Here is a 23,811-nt window from a genome sequence, read left to right on the forward strand (position 1 = left end):
AGGATTTCACTGGGTCTCTTGTAAATGCATGTTCCTTGGAGAGTCACTGTTACCGTCCTGTGTGACTGCCATCCCCAGATGGAGAAGCAACATGGCCTGGCCAAGTCTGTGTCCCCACTTAGCCAACACACAGGTGTCCTGATTGAGGGAGATGTGTGAGAGAGGACCCTGCCCCGTGCACTTTGAGGGGCTATTGCATATCTTGCAAAGACAATTGCATGTCTGTGGCAGTTCAGGCTAGTCTGAGGGATTGCACCACCCACCCCCCATGGTAGTCACTGCTTTTCCTCACCTTGATGTCCTGCAGGGTCTGTGTCTGACTCTCCTGCTGCTCGCCGTGTTCAAGAAGGCCCTGCCCGCCCTCCCCATCTCCATCACCTTCGGGCTCATCTTTTACTTCTCCACAGACAACCTGGTGCGTCCTTTCATGGACACTCTGGCTTCTCACCAGCTCTACATCTGACAGAGACGGGGCATGGCTCTGCGGGCCGTAGGAAGCTTCCCTGGATGCAGGTGTATAGTTTTACACTCTAGTGCCATATATTTTTTAAAAAGACAACTTTTCTTTCCTTACGAAAAAAAAAGAAAAATGAATTTAAAAAGTGTCGTGTTTACTCGTGACGAGGAAGCAGAAGCTGCTCTTCGGTGCTAACCGGCTTGTCACCAGACTGTGGCTTTCCTGCTGGAGCATCTGTGGCACCAGCTGGATGCTCAGCGAGTTTATCTTCAGAGAGGAGGTCACATGTGTGGAGCAGGTCTGTTATCCTCCAGGGTCGAACGGGAGGAACATGTGCATCAGCGGGGACCAGGAGGCGTGGTCAGGAAGGACACTAAGTGCCATCACCCTGACCGGAGGAGAAAAGCCAGTTTGTAGTCATGAATGTCCCCTGTGCTTTGTGATGTCTCTGTCACTTTAGTACCTTTAGACGCTGAGTCCTGTCTTATTACAGCAGTGACTGCTGGGAAGTGGCTTAATATCAATACCAATAAATAGACACTCCTGTGGGAATGTTAGTGTTTGGCCCCTTTGTTAACATTGCCCCCTCCCTGCATCCCAGGGCTCTCTCCTGAGGTGATGTGCATGGTGTACAAGGGAAGGAGGGACTTAACGCATTATCAAGGAGAGAGCCTTAACTGCCTTGCCCTTCTGCACCCAGTTCTTTAGCTAGAAAGTTCGACAGCAGGGTACTGGGAGGCACTGAGACCCCACAGAGCCCTGGCCTTTGCCTTGGTAGGTTGTGTGTGGGGAAATGCTGCAAGGTAGTTGCTAAAATGCGCAGTGGTTCCTTTGACAGATGTCTGTTCTCAGGAGACAGCAGGGCCCGAACCAGGGGCTGTTTGGGTTCAGAGAGCTGCTCCCAGTCCATGTCCGGGTGAAAGGCGTCAGCCTGGCACAGGTTTCAGAATCTCAGAAGTGCCTCTGGGTAGGGATATGAGGCCACAGAAGCTGCTGAGCAGGCTGCTGTCCTGTTGGGGCTGCTGAGAAAACCCAGGTGTGTGCTAGCTCTGTCCTTTGCTCCAGAGGGACCACTGTGGACTGCCGGGTAAGGAAAGAGGGGCGAACTGTGTGTGTGTGTGTGTTGGTGTTTGGTGGGTGATTTCTCCCCCTCCTCAAGCTACTTGCTGAGACAGAGGAAACCCCAGAAGACCAGCAGAGGACACGTGCTGCTGGGGTGGGAGGTGGTTGGAAGCTGGGATGTGGCTGGTGACTGATACAGAGCCTGTGAGATCAGGGAGCAGCCGAGGATGCTGAGATAATCCCTGGTGGTAAAAGCTCCCAGGGGCTGGAGGGAAAAAAAAAAAAAAAAAAACTGAGTTCATTAAATTTGTCAGTTATGGAAATGTTTATCTTACACAGAGTGGTTCTGGGGAGATGCATCCAAGAAGAAGATCGGATAAATGTTTTCATCTTAGCAGCTTAAAGCGATGTTTCTGAAAGGGCTAGCCAGGGGATGCTGGGGATGTGGCCACATTCATAAAAGTGGCAGCAGAGATGTGTCCCCACCACCCCACCGTGTAAACACCAAGGGAGTGAGACATGCTTGGTCCTTGAAGGGCCCAGTGGTTCCCGGCTAAGACTGGGTGTTAAGGTTGGGAAAACATGTCTGTGAAGAATGACCGGAGAGAGAGGAACGCTTGAGTAGATTCGACCTGATGTCTCACAGCAGGAGGCCCCAGGACACGGGTGGAAAAGACAGAAAACAGGATAGATTCCAACATTCCAAAAGGGAGGGTGAGCAGGTCTGCAAACCCCACACCTGCCCCCAAGGAGCCCGTCAGCTAATAGCGTCCTTATTTGTCTCAGAAACAAAACCGCAGGGTTCTGAAGTGATTTAAAAAAGGATACATCAGTCCTATTGCCGGTTCCCACCCTCGAGTCAATTCATTTTTTATGGGGCCTGTCCTGGATCTTGCTCTGTAGCCCAGGCTGGCCTCAAACTCACAGAGATGTGCCACCACCATCCAGCCGGGTCAGTTCATTTTTTTAAAAGATCCTTTGACAATTTCATTTGTGATATACGTTGATCTTCTCCTCCATTTTCCTCTAATCCCTTCCGCTTCCCACGGGAACCCTCTTCCTGCCGAGTACCCCTCTTACAGTCACCTCTGGTTTTATTCTTTGTGGCTCACTGCGTTTGGTTACAGCTGGGGTGTGAACATGGGTACGGGGTTGTTTACCTGAGTAAGGGCAAATGGCAGGTGGTTACAGGACTGTGACTCCTCCCCAGCAACTATGATTGGCTGGTGACTCCTCGGGGAGGGGCGGGGCCTTACACAGCCTTCCGGTTTCCATGATGGACTGTAGATAGGCCTGAAGTCAGTTTGTGCTCAGGGCTGGGCTGGTGTGCGCATGGTAGGGATGAATGTGTAGTCTCATGCTAATCAAGCACTGTACCACTGAGCCACACTCCTGGCCTGATGACTTTTCCCTATTGTATTCTAGAGACATGTATGTGAACTCTGGTTCTGATGTTTGATTTTTGTATAGCTACTTCACGGTGGGAGATCCCACTGTATCCTCCTCTGTTGATGGGCAGTCTGGGCTTCTGCGGTGTTTAGCAATGAACAGCACATCCCATTTTGTGAATTCAGAGGTGTCCTGGAGGCCCCCTGTTGCCCTTAGTACTTCCCAGGAGTAATCTCGGAGCCCCCTGCTCCCCGGCTCTGCCAGCACTCGGTAGTGGCACACTTTTTCCCTGTCGTCTAGGGGACGGGTGCCATCTCTTATAGGTTGGTGACTGCGGGGAAATGGAGCATCCACGTGTGTGGCTGGCTGCAGTTTTCGTCTTCCACTAGCTCTGTGCTCACAGCCTTTGCCCGTTTTGCATTGTCTTTCACTTACCAGCCTCTGTGTCTCTAAAAATGCACAACTCCGGAGACGTGCTAGCTAGCCCCTCCATCACTCACAATCACCACAGCTCGTTGACATTTCAGGCAATAACAAACTGCATTCTTCGTGATGTCACAGCCATCACTGCTTGAGTCAGTATGTTCTGTGATGTCTGACTGATGAACAAAATCATGTCAGCATGCTCTTTCATCTATTTCTTTTCTAACATTTACTTTATGCGCGTGCACGTGTGTGTGTGTGTGTGTGTGTGTGTGTGTGTGTGTGTGTGTGTGCGCGCGCACATAGCACACATCTGGAAGCTGGAGGACAATAAGCATGAATTAGTTCTTTCCTTGCACTATATCAGTCCTAGGGTTTTGAACTCATGCCTTTAGGCTTGGTGGTAACTGTCTTTACAGACTGAGTCATCTCACGGCCCCTTACCTGCACTTCCTTGTCTGTCTTGAAGCCTGGCTATAAATGTGTTGCAAAATGTCTTACGTGTGGCTATGGCTGGCCCTCTTACCCCCCTGAGGGGGCTTTCGCTGTGCCAAATTAGTCTGAAAATGTATATTGCTTAATGTATCTTTTGTCTTTGTGGTTTATGTGCCTGTGAATCATAACAAAATCTTTCTGCACCCTCAAGGGTTTTTTAAAAGTTGAGTTTTTGTTTTGATGATACAATTTTTAATTCATCTGAGATTTTTTTTTATGGCTGTTTAGGAGGGAGCTAACTGGTGTTGTCTGGATCTGTACCCAGGTGGTCAGTGTATTGCTAAACTCTCTCAACATATACCAAGTTTCCATAGGCAGGCAGTGGATTCCGGGACTCTCTGCTCTGTCCCATGGTACTGGTTCTCCCAGACCCAGGGTCTGCCACATGAATGAAGCCACAGAACTCTTGGCAGGGGGAGAGAAGATGGCACCCCTGAGAGTACCTAGCCCCAGGACCTTGAGGCAGAGGGAGGTCAATCTAGAACTGTGCCCAGTCTCCCCCAAAGATGCCAAGCTTCCCCGTGGCACAGCGTGGAACACAGGGATCAGCACACATGGCCACCATATGAGACGGTGACCTGGAGTGGAGCCCCACACCACGAGAACATGATTCACTGCCCCAGTCCCCTTTCCCCTGTGTCCCTGCTCACCACTGTGGATAGGACAATGGCAGGTGTACCTGCATGTCACCTCTCAACTGTCACACCATCCTGCCACCCTTCTCTCCCACTTTCCACCCCTGGGCTTTCTAATCATCTTTCTCCTCCATCAAAAGAAAAGGCCATTTGCAGACTGGCACTGACTCACAGGCATCCCTCTGTAACATCCTTCCTGCCTCGAAGCCCATCCTTTTGGATAGACTCAAAACCCTACTAAATCCATTGCTGTTTTTATTTAGAAGCCAACCCCCTCCCCACTCTTTCTTTGACTATTTTCTGCTTTTACTCTAAATGTGGGGTTTTTGGGGAGAGGGGTCTGCTTTTTTTCTCATCTGTTGATTCTCACCCTTTGCTTTATGATACTCACCGCCTCAGCTCCCGCACACTGTGGAAATCTGACTCAGCTCTGGCTGTTGAGGGCTAAGCAGAAGTCCAGGCTGAGCCCTCCTGAAGCTGTTTTCTTGATGACGGTGGTCTGCCTTATGCCTTCTTATTTTCTTCCTGTGTGGGACACAAACGTGATGTTGTGAGATGTCACAGCCTCTTTGCGACCATGAAGATAAGTGCCACCAGCAGAGTGTCCACAGCAGAGAAGGGAATTCCAAGGAGGCTGGGGACTTGGTGACTTCCTTGAGCTGCTGCCCCAGCTTCCTACGGCCTTGTTACATTATAAAACCATAAACCTTTCTCTGACTAACCCACTGCAGTGTTTCCAGGACATAAAGTCAAATGCAACCCTGATCTAATTTCCAAATGTGTTTTTATGTCAGATGCCCCTGCTCACCCCATCACCATTCTCCTCCTTCCTCCAACACCCCAGATATGCCCCCCTCGGGTTCACTACCCCAAAGTGCTTGTCTTAGCAGCTTGCCTACAATCTTCTTAGCAAGCAGCTTTATTTAAAAAAAAAAAAAAAAAAAAAAAAGCCGTGATAAAAAGCATCAGCTTGGGTACACAGGAGAGAAACAAAGGAAAGGTGTTGGGCAGGATTTTGATGTAACCTCATGAACATGAACTTTGTCTCCTAAATGAGGAACTTTTCATGCATCCCAGCAGACAGGGCATCATAGACTCATGTTCCCTCTAAGGGTTTATCTCCAGCATCCCCACTCCTGGTAGCAGATCCGACCTTCATTTAGTTAGAAGGAATAGTATTGGTGAAATTATTAAGGCCACTCCACGTAGTTAAAAGGGAGGTTTATTTTGTGGGGTACTTACAAATGAGGGGGTAGGTTACAGGGTCTGGCAAGGGTATGGCACAATCCGGCGTTGTTCTCTGGAGAACTCTGCTCGGCCTACCTCCAGCGTCCAGAGTCCGGGAACCAAGAGAGTGAGTACTTCCCGATCCTTCGTCTTCCGCTTCCTCCTCTGCCCCGCCTTGTGGGCGTCACCATTACCAAAGCCTCAGTGGGGGTTGGAACTTCCAGGCCAATGCTGGGATGGCTACCCACTACAGAATAGAGCCATTTAGATCTTGTGACAACAGCTAATCACACACGTGACAGATTGTTTTTCTGTTTATAACCCAATTGACTTGTAAGAAAAAGGAGTCCTTTTTGGCTTCTGTTGACACTGGGTCTGGTCAGGCAATGGGAGCTGAGTGGCTCTGTGGAATAATTCTTAGAGAAGAATCAGCTGTGGCCTCAGTAGAGAAGAAAGACAAGCTCTCTTTGTTGTTTAGTTTTGTCTCAACTTAACACAAACCGGAGTTATCTGAAAGGAGGGAACCCCGATTGAGAAAATGCCTCCATAAGACCGGCTATGGGGCTTTTTCTTGATTAGTGATTGATGTTGGAGGTCCCAGCCCATTCTGGGTAGTGCCATCCCTGGGCTGGTGGTCCTGGGTTCTATAAGAAAGCAGGCTGAGCAAGCCATGGGGAGCAAGCCAGTAAGCAGCAGCCCTCCACGGTCTCTGCATCAGCTCCTGCCTCCAGGTTCCTGCCCTGACTTCCTTCAGTGATACACTACAATGTGGAATGTAAGCCAATAAACCCTTTCCTCTCCAGGTTGTTTTGGTCATGCTGTTTCATCAGCAATAGTAACCCTGACTAGGACAATTTCCTAACCTTGGACCAAATCACCCAACCTGCTGTGGTGAGAATGAACAGGGGGCTTATGGGCATCTTGGTAAGGATGTGGTTCTCCCAAACCATGGTACTCGGCACACCTGGGTCTGCTCAGTTTGGATGTCGGCATCTTTGGAATTCAGAAGATCTTCCTACTTATGCCCTGCTTTCTCTCCTGACATTCCTGTCGTGTTAGGTCTCTTAACCCCTGGAACGGGAGTTACAGATGTTTGCCAGTTGCCATGTGCGTGCTGGGAACTGGGCCCAAGTCCTCTGCAAGAGCAGCCAGTGCTCTTAACCACAGAGACATCTTGACAGCCCCATTTCTGAGAGTTCTTCATGGCAAGCAGGAACTTGGTACACCCAGTCTTGGTTCAAGTCTGCTGCTGGAAACACTGGCCAGTTTAACCAGGTCCTCTGTTGTTTCACATCATGGTAACTCAAGATGTATCTTCCTAAAGACAGGAAGGTGGACACAGGGATTGGCCTCCAGTCGCCAGTCCCTAAAACAGTAAGAAATCATGGGAATGTGGTGCCCACAGATTCCTTTCTATTCTACTGGTAGCCATGGCAGATAGATGTCCACTGGATCTCTCTGGGCTCTGGTTTCTTGTGTTTGTAAATATAGTGAAGGGTTTAAGACATATTGCAGGCCCCTAAACTACACATTTTGAGAGCCCGTGCCCAGCCACTGAGGAGGTTGAAGTAGGAGGATCACAAGTTCAAGGCCAGTATGGGCAACTTGGTCAGAGGTCCTGGCTTCAGTCTCCAGGACTACTTTAAACAAACAAACAAATAAATAAATAAATAAGTAGATAAATAAATAAATAGACAAATAAATAAATAATAAAGAGTGAGGGGGAAAGGGTACAGGTATAAGCCAAATAGTATTTCAGTGGGTTTAAAAGCTATGACAGAATGACTCACACTATTTCCTAATGGCAGCGAGAGTCTGCTCTCTAGAATAACGCATGGGCAGGTGTACTACACACAGGAAGAGAATGAGGCGGGCACCAGACACTGGTGGGCCTCTGCCTGCTATTCAGTCCCAGCGATCAGATCTCACCATCCAAGGCCCACATGGGTTAAGGGCAGTCCTCAAGGTAGTGTGGCTAAGGGACTCCGTGAGCAGTGGCCACAGACAGGACCTGCGCAGATCAGTTCTGAATTGAGGTCAAAAGTCCTTCATCTACACAGGTACTCGGTTGCCATCTACCTGATGTGTTTTAGGCAACGTGGAGACAGAGCCTGGATCTCACAGTCTTGGGTTTTGATTCTCTGAAAGACATTTCCATTTCCAGAAGCAAAAGGAGAGCTGCTTGGATGCATGTGTGCTATGCTCAGGTTGGAGTACTTGAGGGGACCCCAGCCAGCTACACCACAGGACGGCTTAGCACCAGGTATCCATGAGAGGAAACAAGGAACAACCAGGAAGCTGCAGCTACCTGGGAAGAAAGGAAGAAGACCGGCTTGATTGACATCTATCAAAACTTCCCACCCTGTTATGAAGTAGCAAGAAAGCCCTTACCAGATGCTGAAACAATGCAGGCACCATTCTTATGGATCTCCTGGGCTCAAGAACCATGGGCCAGACAGACTTCTGTTCTTCATAAATTGCCAGGTCTTGGGTATTTTGTTGTAGCAATGGAAAATGAAGCGAGTTACTCTTTTTGTTTGTTTGTTTCTTTTGTTTTGTTTTGTTTTGTTTTTGTTTTTCAAGACAGGGTTTCTCTTTGTAGCTTTGCGCCTTTCGTGGAACTCGCTTTGGAGACCAGGCTGGCCTCGAACTCACAAAGATCCACCTGGCTCTGCCTCCCGAGATCTGGGATTAAAGGCGTGAGCCACCACCGCCCGGCAGACAAGTCACTCTTAAGGTCAATAAAAACTAGTCTTAGAAACTCCCAGGCATTTCCCCCAGCCCCTTGAACCTCATTGGTCAAAACTGTATCGTACGTATCCCATGCCTAACCAACCATGGCTAATCGACATGAATTGTCATGGCTGGCCTAGACCAACTCGTGGGGGAGGGGTGGGCACCAACATACGAAACAGAGTTCAGTTAGGAAGAAATGGTAGAAAGGAGGATGGCTAACTGTTTGCTCCAGTAACTTCCTTCATTTTTCTATAACTTAAGTACCATGTTGTCTATTGATGAAAAATAGACTCTCAACTAATTCCTGGTAAATTCAGTTTTGTTGGTTACCTTTTTCTTTGTCCCTATGGCCCGTGTGGCAGCAACGCTGAGGAATGGAATCTAATGGGTACATGTGGGATTCAGTGTGTGTGTGTGTGTGTGTGTGTGTGTGTGTGTGTGTGTAAACACAAACCATGAAATGTATCATCTTCACCGGTTTGAAGTGTACGGTTCAGCGGTGCTGGTTGTATTTGTGTTGTGAAACAGAGCTCCGAAACTTTCCCATCTTGCAAAACTGAAACTCTGTACTCATTAAACAACCCCCACCCCCCCCCCCACCACCCCAACCCCCAGCCTCCTGCACCTACTAACCCGTTAGCTGTTTCTATGGTTTTGACTGCTCTAGATCCTTCCTAGGAGCCGGTTCAAACGCGGTGTCTGTCACTTTGTGTCTGGCTTATTTAAATTGGCACAGTGTCCTCAGGGGCCTGTGTGGCAGGGTGTAAAGAGCTTTTCAGCCCTTGTAAAAGGCTGAGTAATATTCCACTGGGTGCACACGCTTTGTCTTTGTTCTTTGTCTTTACGGGGGGACATTTGGGTGGCATCTACCTTCTGAATTGCTGTGTTTTGTTTTACATTTTTTTCCCATCACTTACTGTATGGAGGGGACTGCACACACCATGGTGCGTGCATGGCAACCACAGGACAACCCACGGAAGCCCGTTCTCTTCTTCGACCTTGTGTGTTGCAGCCGGCTCTTCTACCTGCTGAGCCATATGGCGAGCCTTATCGGGAGTGGTTCTGTCATGACCACAGGTGCCCATAGATCTGTGTGACGGCCTTTTGGATATGCCCCCACCCCTCACAATGGGATTGCTTCATTTGGCAGTGGTGGCGCACGCCTTTAATCCCAGTACTTGGGAGGCAGAGCCAGGCGAATCTCTGTGAGTTCGAGGCCAGCCTGGGCTACCAAGTGAGTTCTAGGAAAGGCGCAAAGCTACAGAGAGACCCTGTCTCCAAAAACAAAAACAAAACAAAACAAAACAAAAAGCCAACAATGGGATTGCTGCTCATAGAATATTCCACCTCCTGACTCTCTGAGGGGCAGTTTCTCATAGTGACTCTCAACTGTGTTCCTAGGTTCTCTGATTTCTCTACATCCTGGCCAACACTTGCAAGCCTGTTTGGTTGACAGTGGCCATCCTGGTGAGTATGAGGTACTTTGTTTTGGATTTGAACATCTTTTTATATGCTTTTAGGCTGTTAGTGTCTTCTTTAGAGAAATATCTACTCCAGTCCTTTGACCTTCCCTCCCCTGCAGTTAATAATGCTTTTTATTTAGGATCTGCCACTCTGAATGGTCATATTCTAACCACCTTGATGTTTTGCTGGGATGACTTTAAGAATTCACTCAGCACTGAGCATGCTCTAGCACTACACAAACAGTTTGGTGTTACATAGCACAGGGAACAGAAATGTGCCCACAGAAATGCTTCAGCACAAAGCAGAGCTGTTCCCTGGGTCTTGAGATAGTGGAGTCATGAGAGAGGGGAGAGAGTTAGAGAACCTCACCTCCATCACGGCGGAAGGACGTGTTCCAGAAGAGGGAGTTATCGACTGTAGTACAGCGGGTGCTGTGTGGGCCAGCAGCCTTCGGATGGCAAAGAGGAGGAGCTGTTACAGGGTGGCACATGGCCGGCGAGTTGGCAGCGAAGGTGGTGTCATTGGCCTTTGGATCAGCCAGAGGGTTCAGATTAAAGTCCTGTATCACGGTGAACAAGGATAAAGGCAGCTCAGCCTGGGCTAGTCCCTTTGCTCCTCACATGGCTTTCCTGTTGAGCAAGGCACGACACAATCGCTTTCCAAGTTGCCACTCCGATGCAGAAAGTGCCAGGTCACATAACTCTGGGCTGTGAGATTCTTCATTGTCATGCGGCACCACAGTCAGAAATGTTTCTGTAGCTGTGTCCTTGGGGACAAGGTCATTGCTAAATTCATGTCACTGGTCACCGTGTGGAGCAGGGTAGTAAGGATATGATCAATATGTCTTTGGATCCCGTGTCCTGTGATATCTGCATAAAGCTCCTATCCCACATGTCCTTCGGGATCTTCCATGTTGGCTGTGCCCTCTTGGTGTCTGACAGGGGCAGGACTCCAGATGCCAGTGTCTCCATCTCACCCCCACACACGTCATTCATGGTGGGCATCCGCTTCCGGTCCTGTGCCTGCTGGTCTTTGTGCTTCTCTTGTTGCAGTTTAAAGATGTCATCTTGCCTTTAGCGTATGTGAGCGGCGGGCACAGGCACATGCCACAGCGCACGTGTGGGGCTCAGAGGAAGCCCTGCTTTGGGGGGTTGCTTTTCTCCCTCCAGTGTGGGTCCTGGGGGTTGAACTTAGGTCAAGCCTTACCCACTGAGCCATCTCACTGGCTCACCTGTTGCGTTTCTTTCGTTGGGACCCAGTTGGTTCAGTCCTAAGTGTTGTTAATTTCCAGGGATTCTTGGTGTTCATTTACTTTTCCCGAAACAGCTCTGTTGTGAATCCCTGGGAGATAACCAGGGAGAGCAGGGAAGATGCTGGAGACCTAGCCGTGTGGGCAACTCATAATTCTGATGGTTTCACTGCAGCTTTCTTTTCAGTCGAGAAAATTCTGGTGTGTGTCAGTGAAAACATTCACACTGCACAGATCACAGCTCGGGATGAAAGAAGGATGTGAGGAGAGGTCTTTGTGTCTCTAAACTCCTCTGTGGGCAGCAGACTTCCTCTTGAGTGTGCTTCTCCGTGCTCCCATTTCTCATCATTGCATATCATTGCAGGGCCACGAGGGACACGTGGATCTTTATCTTGTCCTGATGATGACAAGAACCAAAAGTGATGGTTCAGTGGTCAAGGACACTTGCACAGGACCAGAGCTTGGTTCCCAGCACCCACATCCAGCCAACTGCCTGCAGTGCCGGGGACCTGACACCCACTTCTGACCTCTATGGGTACCTGCAAGTGTGCATACACACAAACACACAAAATATATCTTTTTTATTTTTATTTTTATTTTTTTTTATTAAAGACAGGGTTTCTCTGTGTAGTTTTGGTGCCTGTCCTGGATCTTGCTCTGTCTCCTGAGTACTGGAATTAAAGGCGTGTGCCACCACCATCTGGCCAAAATAAATCTTTAAGAAGAATTACAAGTGCTTGGTCAACTTTTAGGGTTACCAGGACAGTGCATTTTCCAGAGGATACTTCTCCAAGGTCAAGCAGGGTGTCTTTCACCAATCATATCCCCACAAAATCTATGGCAGGCTTCAGACCAAAATGCAAAGTGAATTCATGGCCACTGGCTTTTGACAGCTGGTTTTCTTAGCACTGGAAAGCTATTTTTGTGTGTGGATAGTTGATGAAGAGGCAGGCCATTGGAGAGCCCTATTACACCATTTTTGCTGTGCCCCTTCCCTGGGCTCATTTTTTAACCAGACTAGCTTGTTGTTGAGTTGTAAATATTCTTTATATGTGTGAGATACAGACACGTGATTTGCAAGTATTTTTTCCCATCCCACAGACTGACATTTTGCTTGTGGACTGTCCCCCCACAACAGAAGTAGCTAAGATGTGATGAGCTCACATCTGCCTATTTTTCTTTTGTTTCTTGTGATTTCAGTGTTACCCCGTCAAGTCCAATGTCACGGAGTTTTCTCCTACGGTTTGTTTGTTTGTTTGTTTGTTTGTTTGTTTGTTTGTTTTGCGAGACAGGGTTTCTCTGTAGCTTTTGGAGCCTGTCCTAGACTAGCTCTGTAGACCAGGCTGGCCTCGAACTCACAGAGATCCACCTGCCTCTGCCTCCTGGGTGCTGGGATTACAGGAATGTGCCACCACCACCCGGCTTCCTAGGGGTTTTATGATTTGGGATCTTATATTTGGATCTTTAATCCATTTACTTTTTATATGGAGTAAAAGTGAGGACTCTTTGCACTCTTTGGCAAATGAAAAATCCATTTTTCTTATCATCATTCATTAAAGAAGTTGTCTTTCTTCATTGAGTGGATGAGGCTCTCTTGTGGGAGATTATTTGATTATAGTGCTGGCTAGTCTTTTTTAAATATATATATATTATAATTTAATTTAATATATATATATATATAATTTAATTTAATTTAATTTTACGTATCAGCCATGGGTTCCCCTGTCCTCCCCTCTCCCGCCCCCGCCTTCCCCCCAGCCCACCTCCCATTCCCATCTCCTCCAGGGCAAAGACTCCCCTGGGGATTCAGCTCAACCAGGTAGATTCAGTCCAGGCAGGTCCAGTCCCCTCCTTCCAGGCTGAGCAAAGTGTCCCTGCATAGGCCCCAGGTTCCAAACAGGTGCTGGCTAGTCTTATGTCAACTTGGCACAAACTAGAATTATCTGAAAGGAGGGAACCTCATTTGAGAAAATGCCTGCATAAGATCCAGCTGTAAGGCATTTTTATTTATTTATTTATTTATTTATTTATTTATTTATTTATTTATTTATTTAATTGGTTTTTCGAGACAGGGTTTCTCTGTGTAGCTTTGCGCCTTTCCTGGAACTCACTCTGTAGACCAGGCTGGCCTCGAACTCACAGAGATCCGCCTGGCTCTGCTTCCCGAGTGCTGGGATTAAAGGTGTGGCCGCCACCCCCACCCCTCCACCCTCACTCCCCCCCACCCCCCCCAGGCTCTCATTTTCTTAATTAGTGATTGATGGGGGGAGGGCCCAGCCCATGGTGGGTGGGGTCACCCCAGGCAGGTGGTCTTGAGTTCTACACAAAAGCAGGCTGAGCAAGCCAGTAAGCAGCATTCCTCCATGGCCTCTGCATCAGTTCCTGCCTCCAGGTTCCTGCCCTGTTTGAGTTCCTGTCCTGACTTTCTTGCATGATGAACAGTCCTGTGGAAGTGTGAGCCAAATAAACCCTTTCCTCCCTAAGTTGCTTTGGTCACAGTGTTTCATCACAACAATAGCAACTCTAACTAGGACAGGGAGTGCACCGAATCAGTGTAGGCTGATTTGGCTGGTATGGTCTGCTGACACTATTAAGTCTTCTAATCCATGACCTCAGGATGCCTTTTTACTTACTCATGCCTTCTTTCATTTTTCCTAGCAATCTTCTGTGGTTTTCAGTGTGAAAGTCGTTCCCCGTTTTGGTTAGGTTTTCATTCCTAAGTAGTTTATTTTTTTCAGTGCTACTGCCAACAGTATTATTATTTTTTCTTTTTGAGATCCTTTCTAAATTGGTTATTGTCTGTCGACTTTAGTGGTGACCAAGATAATCTCTGATCTCAGGATCCATACAATGTCCCTTTTATCTGACTGTAGGACCTTTATCCCCACTACACACACACACACACATACACACACACACACACACACACACACACACACCTGTCTGCTGGCTTCTGGGCCCATTATATGGATCTAGGGAGGGCTCCACTTGCTGGGCCTACAGGAGACTCAAAGGACTCTGGGGATCTTCTCTGTGGTCATTTCTGTTCTCAAATCCCCGATGGAGGGCTGACAAGGTCCTCTGAGCCTGCAGTCCCCAGGGTCTCACATGGGATGGACAGGTTCCCTCTATTGCCTGAGGTTCTACTGACCCATTAGATAGAAGCCTGTGAGGGGGAGAAAGATGCTATGGGTCTGATGTGCTAAAGACCTGGAACTGTCTCTCATTCGGCCCATGTCTTTTCCTCCTCTCCCCCCAGCACCAACCTGCAGAGTTCAAACTCATGCCCTGTTGGGGAAATTCTGTGTCAGCCAGTATCTCATCTAGTTCTTTTCTTTTTGGGGAGGGATGGGGTGAGGTGGAGTTGGCTAGGGGGAGAGTGGCAACAGGGTGTCATATGCCCAGGCTGACCTCAAATTTTATAGCCCAGGATGACTTTATTTATTTTTTATTTTTTTCTGGAACTGAGGACCGAACCCAGGGCCTTGTGCTTGCTAGGCAAGCGCTCTACCACTGAGCTAAATCTCCAGCCCCAGGATAACTTTAAATCTCCAGATCTTCCTGTCTCTACCTCCTAATGCTGGGATTCTATGCATATGCCACTGTGCTGGCCCTTACCCAGTTCTTTCTGTCCCACGTCCAAAGTCCATTAAAGAAAAACAAAAGTCCATTAAAGAAAAACAACTGGCATCTCTACTCTTCACGCTGCTTCCTCCTGGAGTCAGGCCCCCTGGGGGGACTGCCCAGCCTTAGCGTGGGTGGGTGAGCTGGGTGAAAGGGGGGTTGAGACATGGTAGTAATTTCCCTAGCTGCAGGTGAGCCTTGCTCCTCAGTGGTCTGGGCACTCTCCCTGCCTGGGTCCCTCTGCTCCAGGCTTGTCATTGCCTGAGGAACGGATGGCCTGATAGACAAACCTGAGTATGCTTAGTACCTAGCTCAGACTCGACATTGATGGCTTTCAAAGTGTGGACCTAGGGGTCTTGGAGGCAAGATGCCATCAATAATGTCATGTGACATTGGATTCCCCTTCTCACCAGCACACACAGGTTTCCCAGAAGCTGTGTGATGCAGATATCATAGGGGTTGACTGCTGGAAGGAACACAGTTGTCTTCTGTAAGTCTATTCTGTTCTACTAAAAATTATTCCGTTGGACCACTGACATGGTTCCATGGGTAAAGGTACTCGCTGCTAAGCCGGATGACCTGAGTGTGATCACGGGATTCCTAATAATGGAAGTATAGAACTAACTCACATAAGTGGTTCTCTGGCCTTTACACATGTGTCGCGGCACGTACATGCATGTGCACACACAATAAATAAACGTTAAAAAGAACGTTAGAAAAATTGCAAAAGTGGGGTTGGAGAGATAGCTCACTCACTAGTTAAGAGCACTAGCTGCTCTTCCAGAGGAATTCAGTTTGACTCTGAGGACACGGACACACACACACACACACACACACACACACACACACACACACACAGCTTACAACCATCTGTCACTCACTCTAGTTCCAGGGGATCTAATGCCTTTTTCTTTGGACACTAGGCATGCACATAATACACAGACATAGATCAGGCAAAACACCTGTATACCTGACATTAAGAAGAACAAAAAAGGAGTGCTGCTCTTCCAGAGGACCTGGGTTTCGTTCCCAGCACCCACATGGTAGCTCACAACCACCTGTAACCAACCCTAGCTTCCGGAGATCTGACACTGTCTTCTGGACTCCTTGGGCACTTACATATATGTGGTATGTACATAACAAGTACTAAAAATGAATTTTTTAAAAATTGCAAAAGTATAACTAAATGCTATTCTTTACACTAAAGTTTTTTTTTTTCAAAACTATCTTGATAAAACTATTATTTCTGTTAACATGGTGCATGTTAGTTTAAAGGAATCAATACATCATTTTTAAAATTCCCACTTGCAGTTTCTACTAGGATAGAATTAACCCACAAAAATGGGTTTTTAGCGTCCTTAGGAACATCTATCCATGTGAGAGGTCCCGAGACCAGTGTGTTTGCGGGCTGCTGTCCCTAAAAATGCTGCTGTGCTCACGGTGGCTTTGAAGCCATGCTGTCCTTCAAGACTGTGTCCTTTCTGCCTGACTTCACAGTTGCATGCCACAGGAGGGCAGCAGATCCCGCTGTGAGCCCCACAGGCCTTCGTAGGGGGCGGGGGAGTTGGATAAATCCCTCCAGCCTCCAGCCTCTTCTAGGATCTGGCCCAGGTACTGGACAAAGTCATAATTCAGGTCCTTGCTCTGTGGGAGACTCAGCCCTGATTTTCCACCCATATCCCTGAAGGAAGCATCTGAGGATTGGCCCAGGCTCAGACAGGAGCCTGGCCACTTTGCTGGGGATATTTGGGGCACGTCATATTAGCTCAGTGTGACCAAGCAGGTCACAGAGCCCTTTTCCAGTCTCAGCATTAACCTGGAAGTATTGTTTCTTGTGGGAATAGTCTTCTGGAAGAGCACCCCGAGCCACTCTGTGTTAATAGTGCACAGTTACCGCGATGGTCTAGCAAGTTTCCCATCACTCTGACAGTCCCTGAGACCAACAGCCTAAGAGGAGGAAAGGCTTATTTTGGATTGTGGTCTCAGAGTCTTTGGCCCATGACTGCTGGCTTTGTTTCTCCTGGGCTTGCGACAGCGCAGGACATCATGGCAGGAACATGGGTACTAATGGGGGAACCCTATTCACCTCATGGGCACCAGCAACCTGCTTCCCTTTCAGCATTAGAATGGACAGGCTGCTTCCATGCCATGAGGTGACCCATCTGAGCCAAAGAATCTACAGTCTTGCTATAGAAAGTTGGTAGCAAACAGATTTAGCGAGAAAGATTCTTGACCAGTGGTTCTCAACCTGTGGGTTTCAACCCTTTTGAGGGTGGAATGAGCCTTTCACAGGGGCAGCATATCAGATATCCTGCATATCAGATATTTATATTATGATTCATAACGGTAACAAAATTACAGTTATGAAGTCACAATGAAAATCAGTTTATGGTTGGGGAGGGTCACCATGATATGAGGAATGGGATACAAGGGTCATGGCATTAGGAAAGTGGAGAACCATTGCATTAACACATGGGGCAGTGAGGTGGGGGAGGGGAGGGGAGTGCAGGCATTCTGCTTGCCTTTTTACCCAGGCTTAGGTGAAAGTACAAGGAGAGGGCACAGGTGAAATTTTACCCATAACCTGGCCTCATGTTGGCATCAGAACAAGTCATGGGAATCTCCAGCAATGGAAAACAAGGCTTTGCAGCTACTTAAGGCAGTCTTTAGCTTCCTCTCAGAGATGTCTCCAAACAGCCTTAAACCATTGTGGGCCAGTAGAAAGTCAAGTCACAAGGTAAGGGTTCAAGTCCCACCCTGCCCAGTGTCTGGTCCATGCTCCTTCCCTATCAGTGTCATTTCGGGCCCCACAGGTTTCTCCCTCCCCTCCAGGTATTCACTGTCAGGTCTGGCCACCCCAGCGGTACAACAAATCACCAGTCCTTGTTAGTGTAGGCCTGGTGACCAAGATAATCTAGGCTTTGAAGGTCAAGGCAAGGTTGTGGTCCTGCTTCTCCTGTGTGTAAACTGTGCAGCCTTGGGCAAGGGGCCTAACTTCTCTGAGTCTCCATTTCCTCCACTGTCAGAGGCAATAATAATGTCATAGGGTTGTGGGAATCATATAGCGTAAGTGATCTACAGAGATTAAGTCAGTGCTTGGACAGTAGCAAGGCTCAACAGGCTCTGCCTAGAGCTGCATAAGAATTGTACTTGTAGCCGGATGTTTTCCTGTGTCCTGCAGCCACTTGGTCCCAAATAAACACATAGAGGCTTATATTAATTACAAATTGTTTGGTCTACAACTCAGGCTTATTATTAACTAGTTCTTTCATCTTAAATGAACCCATTTCTATTCATCTGTGTATTGCCACGTGTCTCATGGCTTTACCTGTGTTCCATGACATCTTGCTCCCCCTGTGGTCCACAGGGTCTCCCCTGACTCTCCCTTTCTTCTCCCTGTGTGCATTTCCCACCTGGCTCTAGTCTGTCTTGCCATAGGGTAGAGCAGCTTCTTTATTAACCAATGGTAGCAATACATAGTCACAGCATACAGAAAGACCATCCTACAGCAAATTATATTTTGAGACAGGGTTTCATGTAGTCTTGACTGGCCTTGAACTTGCCATGTAGCTGAGGATGACTTTGAATTTCTTACCTTTCTGCCTTTACCTGCTAAGTGCTAGGATTATAGGTATGCACCATCACACCTATTTTTATGCAGTACTGAGGGACTGCATCCAGGAATGTTGTGAATGTCAGGCAAGCATTTTACTCATATATATCTCCAGATATAGCTGGAGCTATATCTCCAGCCCTATGCTTAGGCATTTTAAAGAATGTACTGTTTTTACAATAGCTCTTTTGTACTAAATCCTCCTGTGGGGTTTTGGATCCTTTGGCCTCCCATCTCAGACCCTGCTAACTAACCCTTTGCTTTCTGCCTCTCTAAATCTAACCTGTCTAGATTCCATACATAGGCAAGATCATCTGTGCCTTTCTGTGCCTGGCTCACTTAACTCAATGTCTCCCAGGTTTAGCTATGTTATAGCCCATTACAAGATTTCCTTCTTATTAAGGTTTTTTCTGGGGGGGGGGGATTATTGCATTGTATGTATGTCCCATATTTTCTTCATCCATTCATCCATTGATAGGCACTTAGGTTTGTGTCCATTTCTTGGCTGTTGGGGATGGACTGTGAGGAACATGAGGAGGATCTTTGGACCATGCAGTAGTTCTGTTTTTAATGTTTTCCTTTTCTGTTGATGATATCTCATAAACATTTTTTGTATGTGTTTGTATTTGATAATTGTGTGTGAGTATGGGCACATATCACGGTGTGTACATGGAGGTCAGAGAACAATCAAGGTAGTAGGCCCTTGCCTTCCACCTCATGTGAGACAGGGTGTCAGTTGTTCATTGGGTGTATGCTAACAGGCCCAGTACTTCCAGGGACTCTCCTGTCTCCACCTTCTGTCACCTTAGGAGCATTAGGATTATAGACATGTACTGTGCTCAGCTTTAGGCAGGTTCTGGGATTTGAACTCAGGTCCTCACACTTGCATGGCAAATGCTTTTACCCACTGAGCCCTTTCTGCAACTCATTATAAATATTCCCTTGTGTCATTAAACATTCTACAGAAGTAACTTCAGAGGCTGCATTATAGTTTATTACATCAGTGACTGATAATTTTTATAACCATTTATTTTCTAATACACCTTTAGGTTAACACTTTTTGCTGTTATGAATACATACACAGCCAGCTTCTTTTTATGCAAAAATAACTTGGTTCATATTTTGTGGGGGTCCCTCCAAATGCTGCGGCTGGCAGGGGAACTATCCATGAGAGGCAAGGAGGAAATCTAGTGCAGCATGACTTAGCAGACTTGTTCAAACTTCTAGAGTCTGACACCAGGCAGTTTATTTTAGCCATATTTAAGCACAGCACAGTTTTGGAAATATGATTCCTGATGACAGTTAACTCAGTCCTGTGTGTACAACAGAGCTTTAGCCAGGTTTACATTGAAACTCTTTACGAAGTACATGTGACTGCTTTCATAAAGGTGGGTGCTGTTGACTCAGAAACAGTGCTCAAGGCAAGGGTCTAGGGAGATGACTGAGGGAAACAGAATGCCCATGGGAGTCAGGCCTGGCCCTAAGATAACACAGAAGTGTAGGTGGTGGTTTTTTACTCTTTTGGTCTTTGACACTTTTGGGGACCAAATAAACCACACACGGAGACTTATTCTTATGAGTACCTGGCCTTAGCTCGGTTTATTACTTGGCAGCTTTTCTTAATTAGACTGTCTACCTTTTGCCTCTGGGCTTTTCTCTTTCTCTAACTTCTGCATATCTTACTTTCATTCTTACTCCATGGCTGGCTGTGTGGCTGGGTGGCTGGCGTCTGGAGTCCTTCTCCTCCTCTCACTCCTAGATCTCACCTTCTTTCTTCTTTTCCTCCCAGATTTCTCCTTCTATTTATTCTCTCTGCCTGCCTGCCAGCCCCGGCTATCCTTTCTCCTGCCTTGCTATTGGCCGTTCAGCTCTTTATTAGCCCATCAGGTGTTTTAGACAGGCAAAGTAACACAGCTTCACAGAGTTAAACCAATGCAACATAAAAGAATGCACACATCTTTGCGTCATTAAAACAAATGTTCCACAGCATGAGGAAATGCAACACACCTTTAAATAATATCCCGCAACCCAGAAGTCACCTGGGTTGCTGTAAGGCACAAGTGACACGTCTCATGGGGATGGGTTTATGGACTGAGAAGCAGGTTCAAGGCCTAGGAGGGGAAGTCTGGGATAAACAACATGATGGTCTGGGAGATTCGGGTGAAGCCTGGCCCTACAGACAGCAAAAGCTCGCCAGGTTGTAAACTACATCCACTTCCAGCATTCCTGGAGGAAGACAGGTAAACATCCTTTTCCTTTGAAGAGACAAGCACACCTGGTTTCCCGACTGCTTATCTGTGTGCATAAGGATCTGTATCCTCTACAATATTTTAAATTATTTGCTTAGGATAAACTTAGTAAGAATATGGCTATTGATGAAACTAATTCTTTTACAAGGAGGAAACAAAGGTCATCTGGATGACATGCTGGCTCTTAATGGTCAGTTTTTGCCCTTCTGAATGTTCAAGTCCATTCATTTAATCATCTCTTTAGCCCACTCCCATGTTAATGTCTAGGTCGCCAGGGTATACTTTTTAGACTCAGATTTCATAGACTTTTTGACAATCAAGATGACAGTGCAGGCCCCTTCAGCCTTCTAGTGGTGTTTCTGCTCACCATAATTTCTCCAAGGTAAAGTTGAACTTACCATGACCCCACTCATACCTTTGGATACCCAGGTCAGCAGACTGAGGTCTTCTGGAACAACAACGTGCTTTCTTATAATCTCTTTAGAACCAAAATAGTCCTTTAACTTTCTTCCCGGGTTATCATCTCCTTCTCTTTAATAAGAGAAACCAAAGGGGTTTCTGCAGGAGACCGTTAGTTACTGCACACAGCAGTGTGTTCTTCTGCTGTCTGGATATGCATATAGTTGGATGTGGCTGCACAATTGCATCTCAGCTGGTGGAGCAATGGCAAATGAGGGCGACACCACTCCCAGGTTTGGCCACTGAACCCCATGTGGAATAGAGGTAATGCCCATGACAGCCTTGGAAGTCACAAGTGAAGTCAGAGGTGAAGATGCCCGAGCCTTCTTCAGCCAGGCTGGAAGAAGGGTACCCTGCTGACCATTCAACTCAGGGCTGTGGACTTGATGTGATTTCCCCCAGAGGATTTGGTACTAGAAGTTCATCCCTCGTATGGTGATATGGAAAGACATTGGGATCTTTAAGAGACAGAGCCTAGTGGCAGGTAATTAGGCCATCGAGGGCCCTGTCTTCAGAAAAGACTAATACTCATCTGAAGAAATACATCAGTGCTTCCAAAAATGAGTAGCTCATCCATTGGCTTCCTACTTTGCATCGTGTCAGGGTGCACTGTATAGTGTGGGCTGGGTGAAGAAAGAAGGCACTCCCAAGATGAAATTTTAAGGCCTGTGTGGCAGCAGGAAGGTCCAGCCTCTTCTGATGGACTGAACCCTGGAACAGCCATATAAAGTCTTATTTATTGATTGTTACATAAAGTATTATCAAGGTCCTTAATCTTAATTTGCATGTCTTACTGAAGGAGAGCATCACATGCCTCCATGGCTCCAGTCTTTTATTATGGATCCTGTGCAATATGCAATAATACAAGAGCCTCAGGTGTACCTGAGGCGTCTCGTGACCAGTCATGGGATGGCTGCAAAGCCCCTTCAGCCAAAAACTTCCACAGATCACAGGAAACAGTCACTGTTTTCCACAAGGATTCTTCAAGGTCAAAGTATTTCTGAAAAACAGTTGTTCATTCTAATAGCTACCCCTGCAGTGATTCTGCTAAGTTCCCACAACAGCATTGCATGTGGCCCCTTTTGTGGGGTGTCATTGTGATACCACTCACGATGAGGTGGTCACTGGAGACTAAATTCTTCGGCCATTCAGCCCTTGGACTCTTAGACTCTAAAACTGAGTCAAATAAACGTCTCTTCTTATAGGAACAAAAAGGGACGAGGACCTCCTTGGCTTTGTAGCTGATTATGGAACTATTTTCTCTGGTTACAAAGAAGGATCATTTGCAATTTACAGCCTCACTTGGTTCCATGTGAGCCATGTTTCCTTTTATCTTGATTCACGAGGTTAGCTGTGCACCCCACTTCTTCAGTTTTCCAGAGAGTTCCCTTCCTTCCCAATTCTCAGTGCAGAGTCAGAGCGTTCTAGACTCCTATGTGATGGTGGCCTCTCACTTTCCCCTTCCCGACAGATGCCCTGGCTGTGAGAACTGAACCCAAGGAACCATGCTTCTCCATTGTTTCCTGTTTTCTGAGACGTGGAATTGTCATTTGTCAAGAACTTCGCAGAAAACACCGACAGAGAACATGGTTGCATCTGAATAGGTGGGTTTGCCAGAAGAGTGGTAGAGGAATAACTGGATCTACAGAACAGAGTGAGAAATTTGGAGTTCGGGAGGCATTTATGGGATTGAGGTAAAGAGGAGAGTTGGGGGATGAGGGCAAGCAAGGCCGCTTCTTGATGGGAATCTGCCTGTAAAACATCTTCACAGCATGGGATAAAGACGGTGGAAGCATCTAATATCCAACCTGGAGCGGCTGTCTAGACCCCTGTGCTCCTTTGAAAGGGCCAGGACAACACTGGATCGGGACAGCACACACTTGGTAAGATGGTCGTATGCCAGTTCATCAGATTCAGGGCTCAGAGCCAGGGGCAATGCTGACGGACGGCTGTTCCCACCTTTTGCCTTGGCCTGCCTCCAGGGACTGGCTACTTTTGGAGGACTTTAGACATCTGCTGGGTGCTTGAACCAATTTTATTTAGAAGACTCCAGTTGGCACCACACACACACACACACACACACACACACACACACACACACACACACATCCATTGCTAAAAGAATCCTGCAGATCTCACCAAATAGTTAGCAGTGGAGAACACAGGCGTCTTAAAAACTTCTGAGATCAAGAGAGGCACACGGTGTACCTCAGGACGCAGTATGAATACCGGGCTGTGCTCTGTTCCCAACCTCTCTGGCTCCCAGGCCCTTGCCTGGGATGAGGGAACAGCTGCTCTGGTGGAGGCTTCTCACCCACTGTCCTCTAGCACTGGGCAGGCATTCAGAGCAGCCCCTCCCTGCAGCTTCCATAGTGCCCTGTGGGTACATCAGTGACTGATTCTGTCAGTGCTCTGAGCTCAGAGGAATGTATGTGGGAGACAGATTTTGCACAGTAAGGGGAAACATAGGAGCCATGAGTTCATTAAGAAGCTCTTCCGTTGTCATAAAGATGTATTAACAGATACTATGTTAATACAGAAAGCTTTTTATCGTGAGTCAGAAGGTTTTCTTCGTTCCCAACAAAGATTTAAACTCCAAAACCAGAGTAAACGCACAAAAATAGCGTGACAGTGGCCCAGCCGTGCAGCCATGGTGGGGGACAGGAGGGCTTGCCTGGACTTCTGCCTCCTTTCTGGCAGGTACAGATTCCTGTTGCTACTCTGACTAG

At 47.3% G+C, this 23,811-nt stretch overlaps 1 protein-coding gene and 2 long non-coding RNA genes across 6 annotated transcripts in view; 2 read left to right on the forward strand and 1 right to left on the reverse strand.

Moving 5' to 3' along the window:
• Psen2 (presenilin 2) overlaps positions 1-1,029 on the forward strand; it is a 26,153-nt gene extending 25,124 nt beyond the window's left edge. For both annotated transcript variants that reach the window (XM_036201936.1, XM_036201937.1), the window contains exon 11: positions 308-1,029. In XM_036201936.1, the coding sequence (XP_036057829.1) occupies positions 308-463 (156 nt within the window). In that variant the 3' untranslated portion in view covers positions 464-1,029. The remainder of the gene's footprint in view (positions 1-307) is intronic.
• LOC118592833 lies at positions 517-5,733 on the reverse strand. 3 transcript variants are annotated; one of them, XR_004946158.1, is made up of 4 exons: positions 5,704-5,733; positions 4,853-4,986; positions 3,344-3,507; positions 517-1,784 (listed from the first exon to the last, which is right to left on the reverse strand). It is a non-coding gene; the product is annotated as an uncharacterized LOC118592833 (long non-coding RNA). The 3 variants fall into 3 exon arrangements; XR_004946159.1 differs by lacking the exon at positions 517-1,784 and having other exon boundaries at positions 2,461-3,503; XR_004946157.1 differs by lacking the exon at positions 517-1,784 and having other exon boundaries at positions 2,461-3,507.
• A 3,990-nt stretch (positions 5,734-9,723) lies between these two features.
• Positions 9,724-23,178, forward strand: LOC118593362. The gene is made up of 3 exons (XR_004946215.1): positions 9,724-9,891; positions 22,554-22,686; positions 22,854-23,178. It is a non-coding gene; the product is annotated as an uncharacterized LOC118593362 (long non-coding RNA).
• Positions 23,179-23,811: the final 633 nt, after the last annotated feature.

Source organism: Onychomys torridus, chromosome 11 (assembly GCF_903995425.1).
Source record: "Onychomys torridus chromosome 11, mOncTor1.1, whole genome shotgun sequence".
In the NCBI taxonomy this organism is placed as follows: domain Eukaryota; kingdom Metazoa; phylum Chordata; class Mammalia; order Rodentia; family Cricetidae; genus Onychomys; species Onychomys torridus.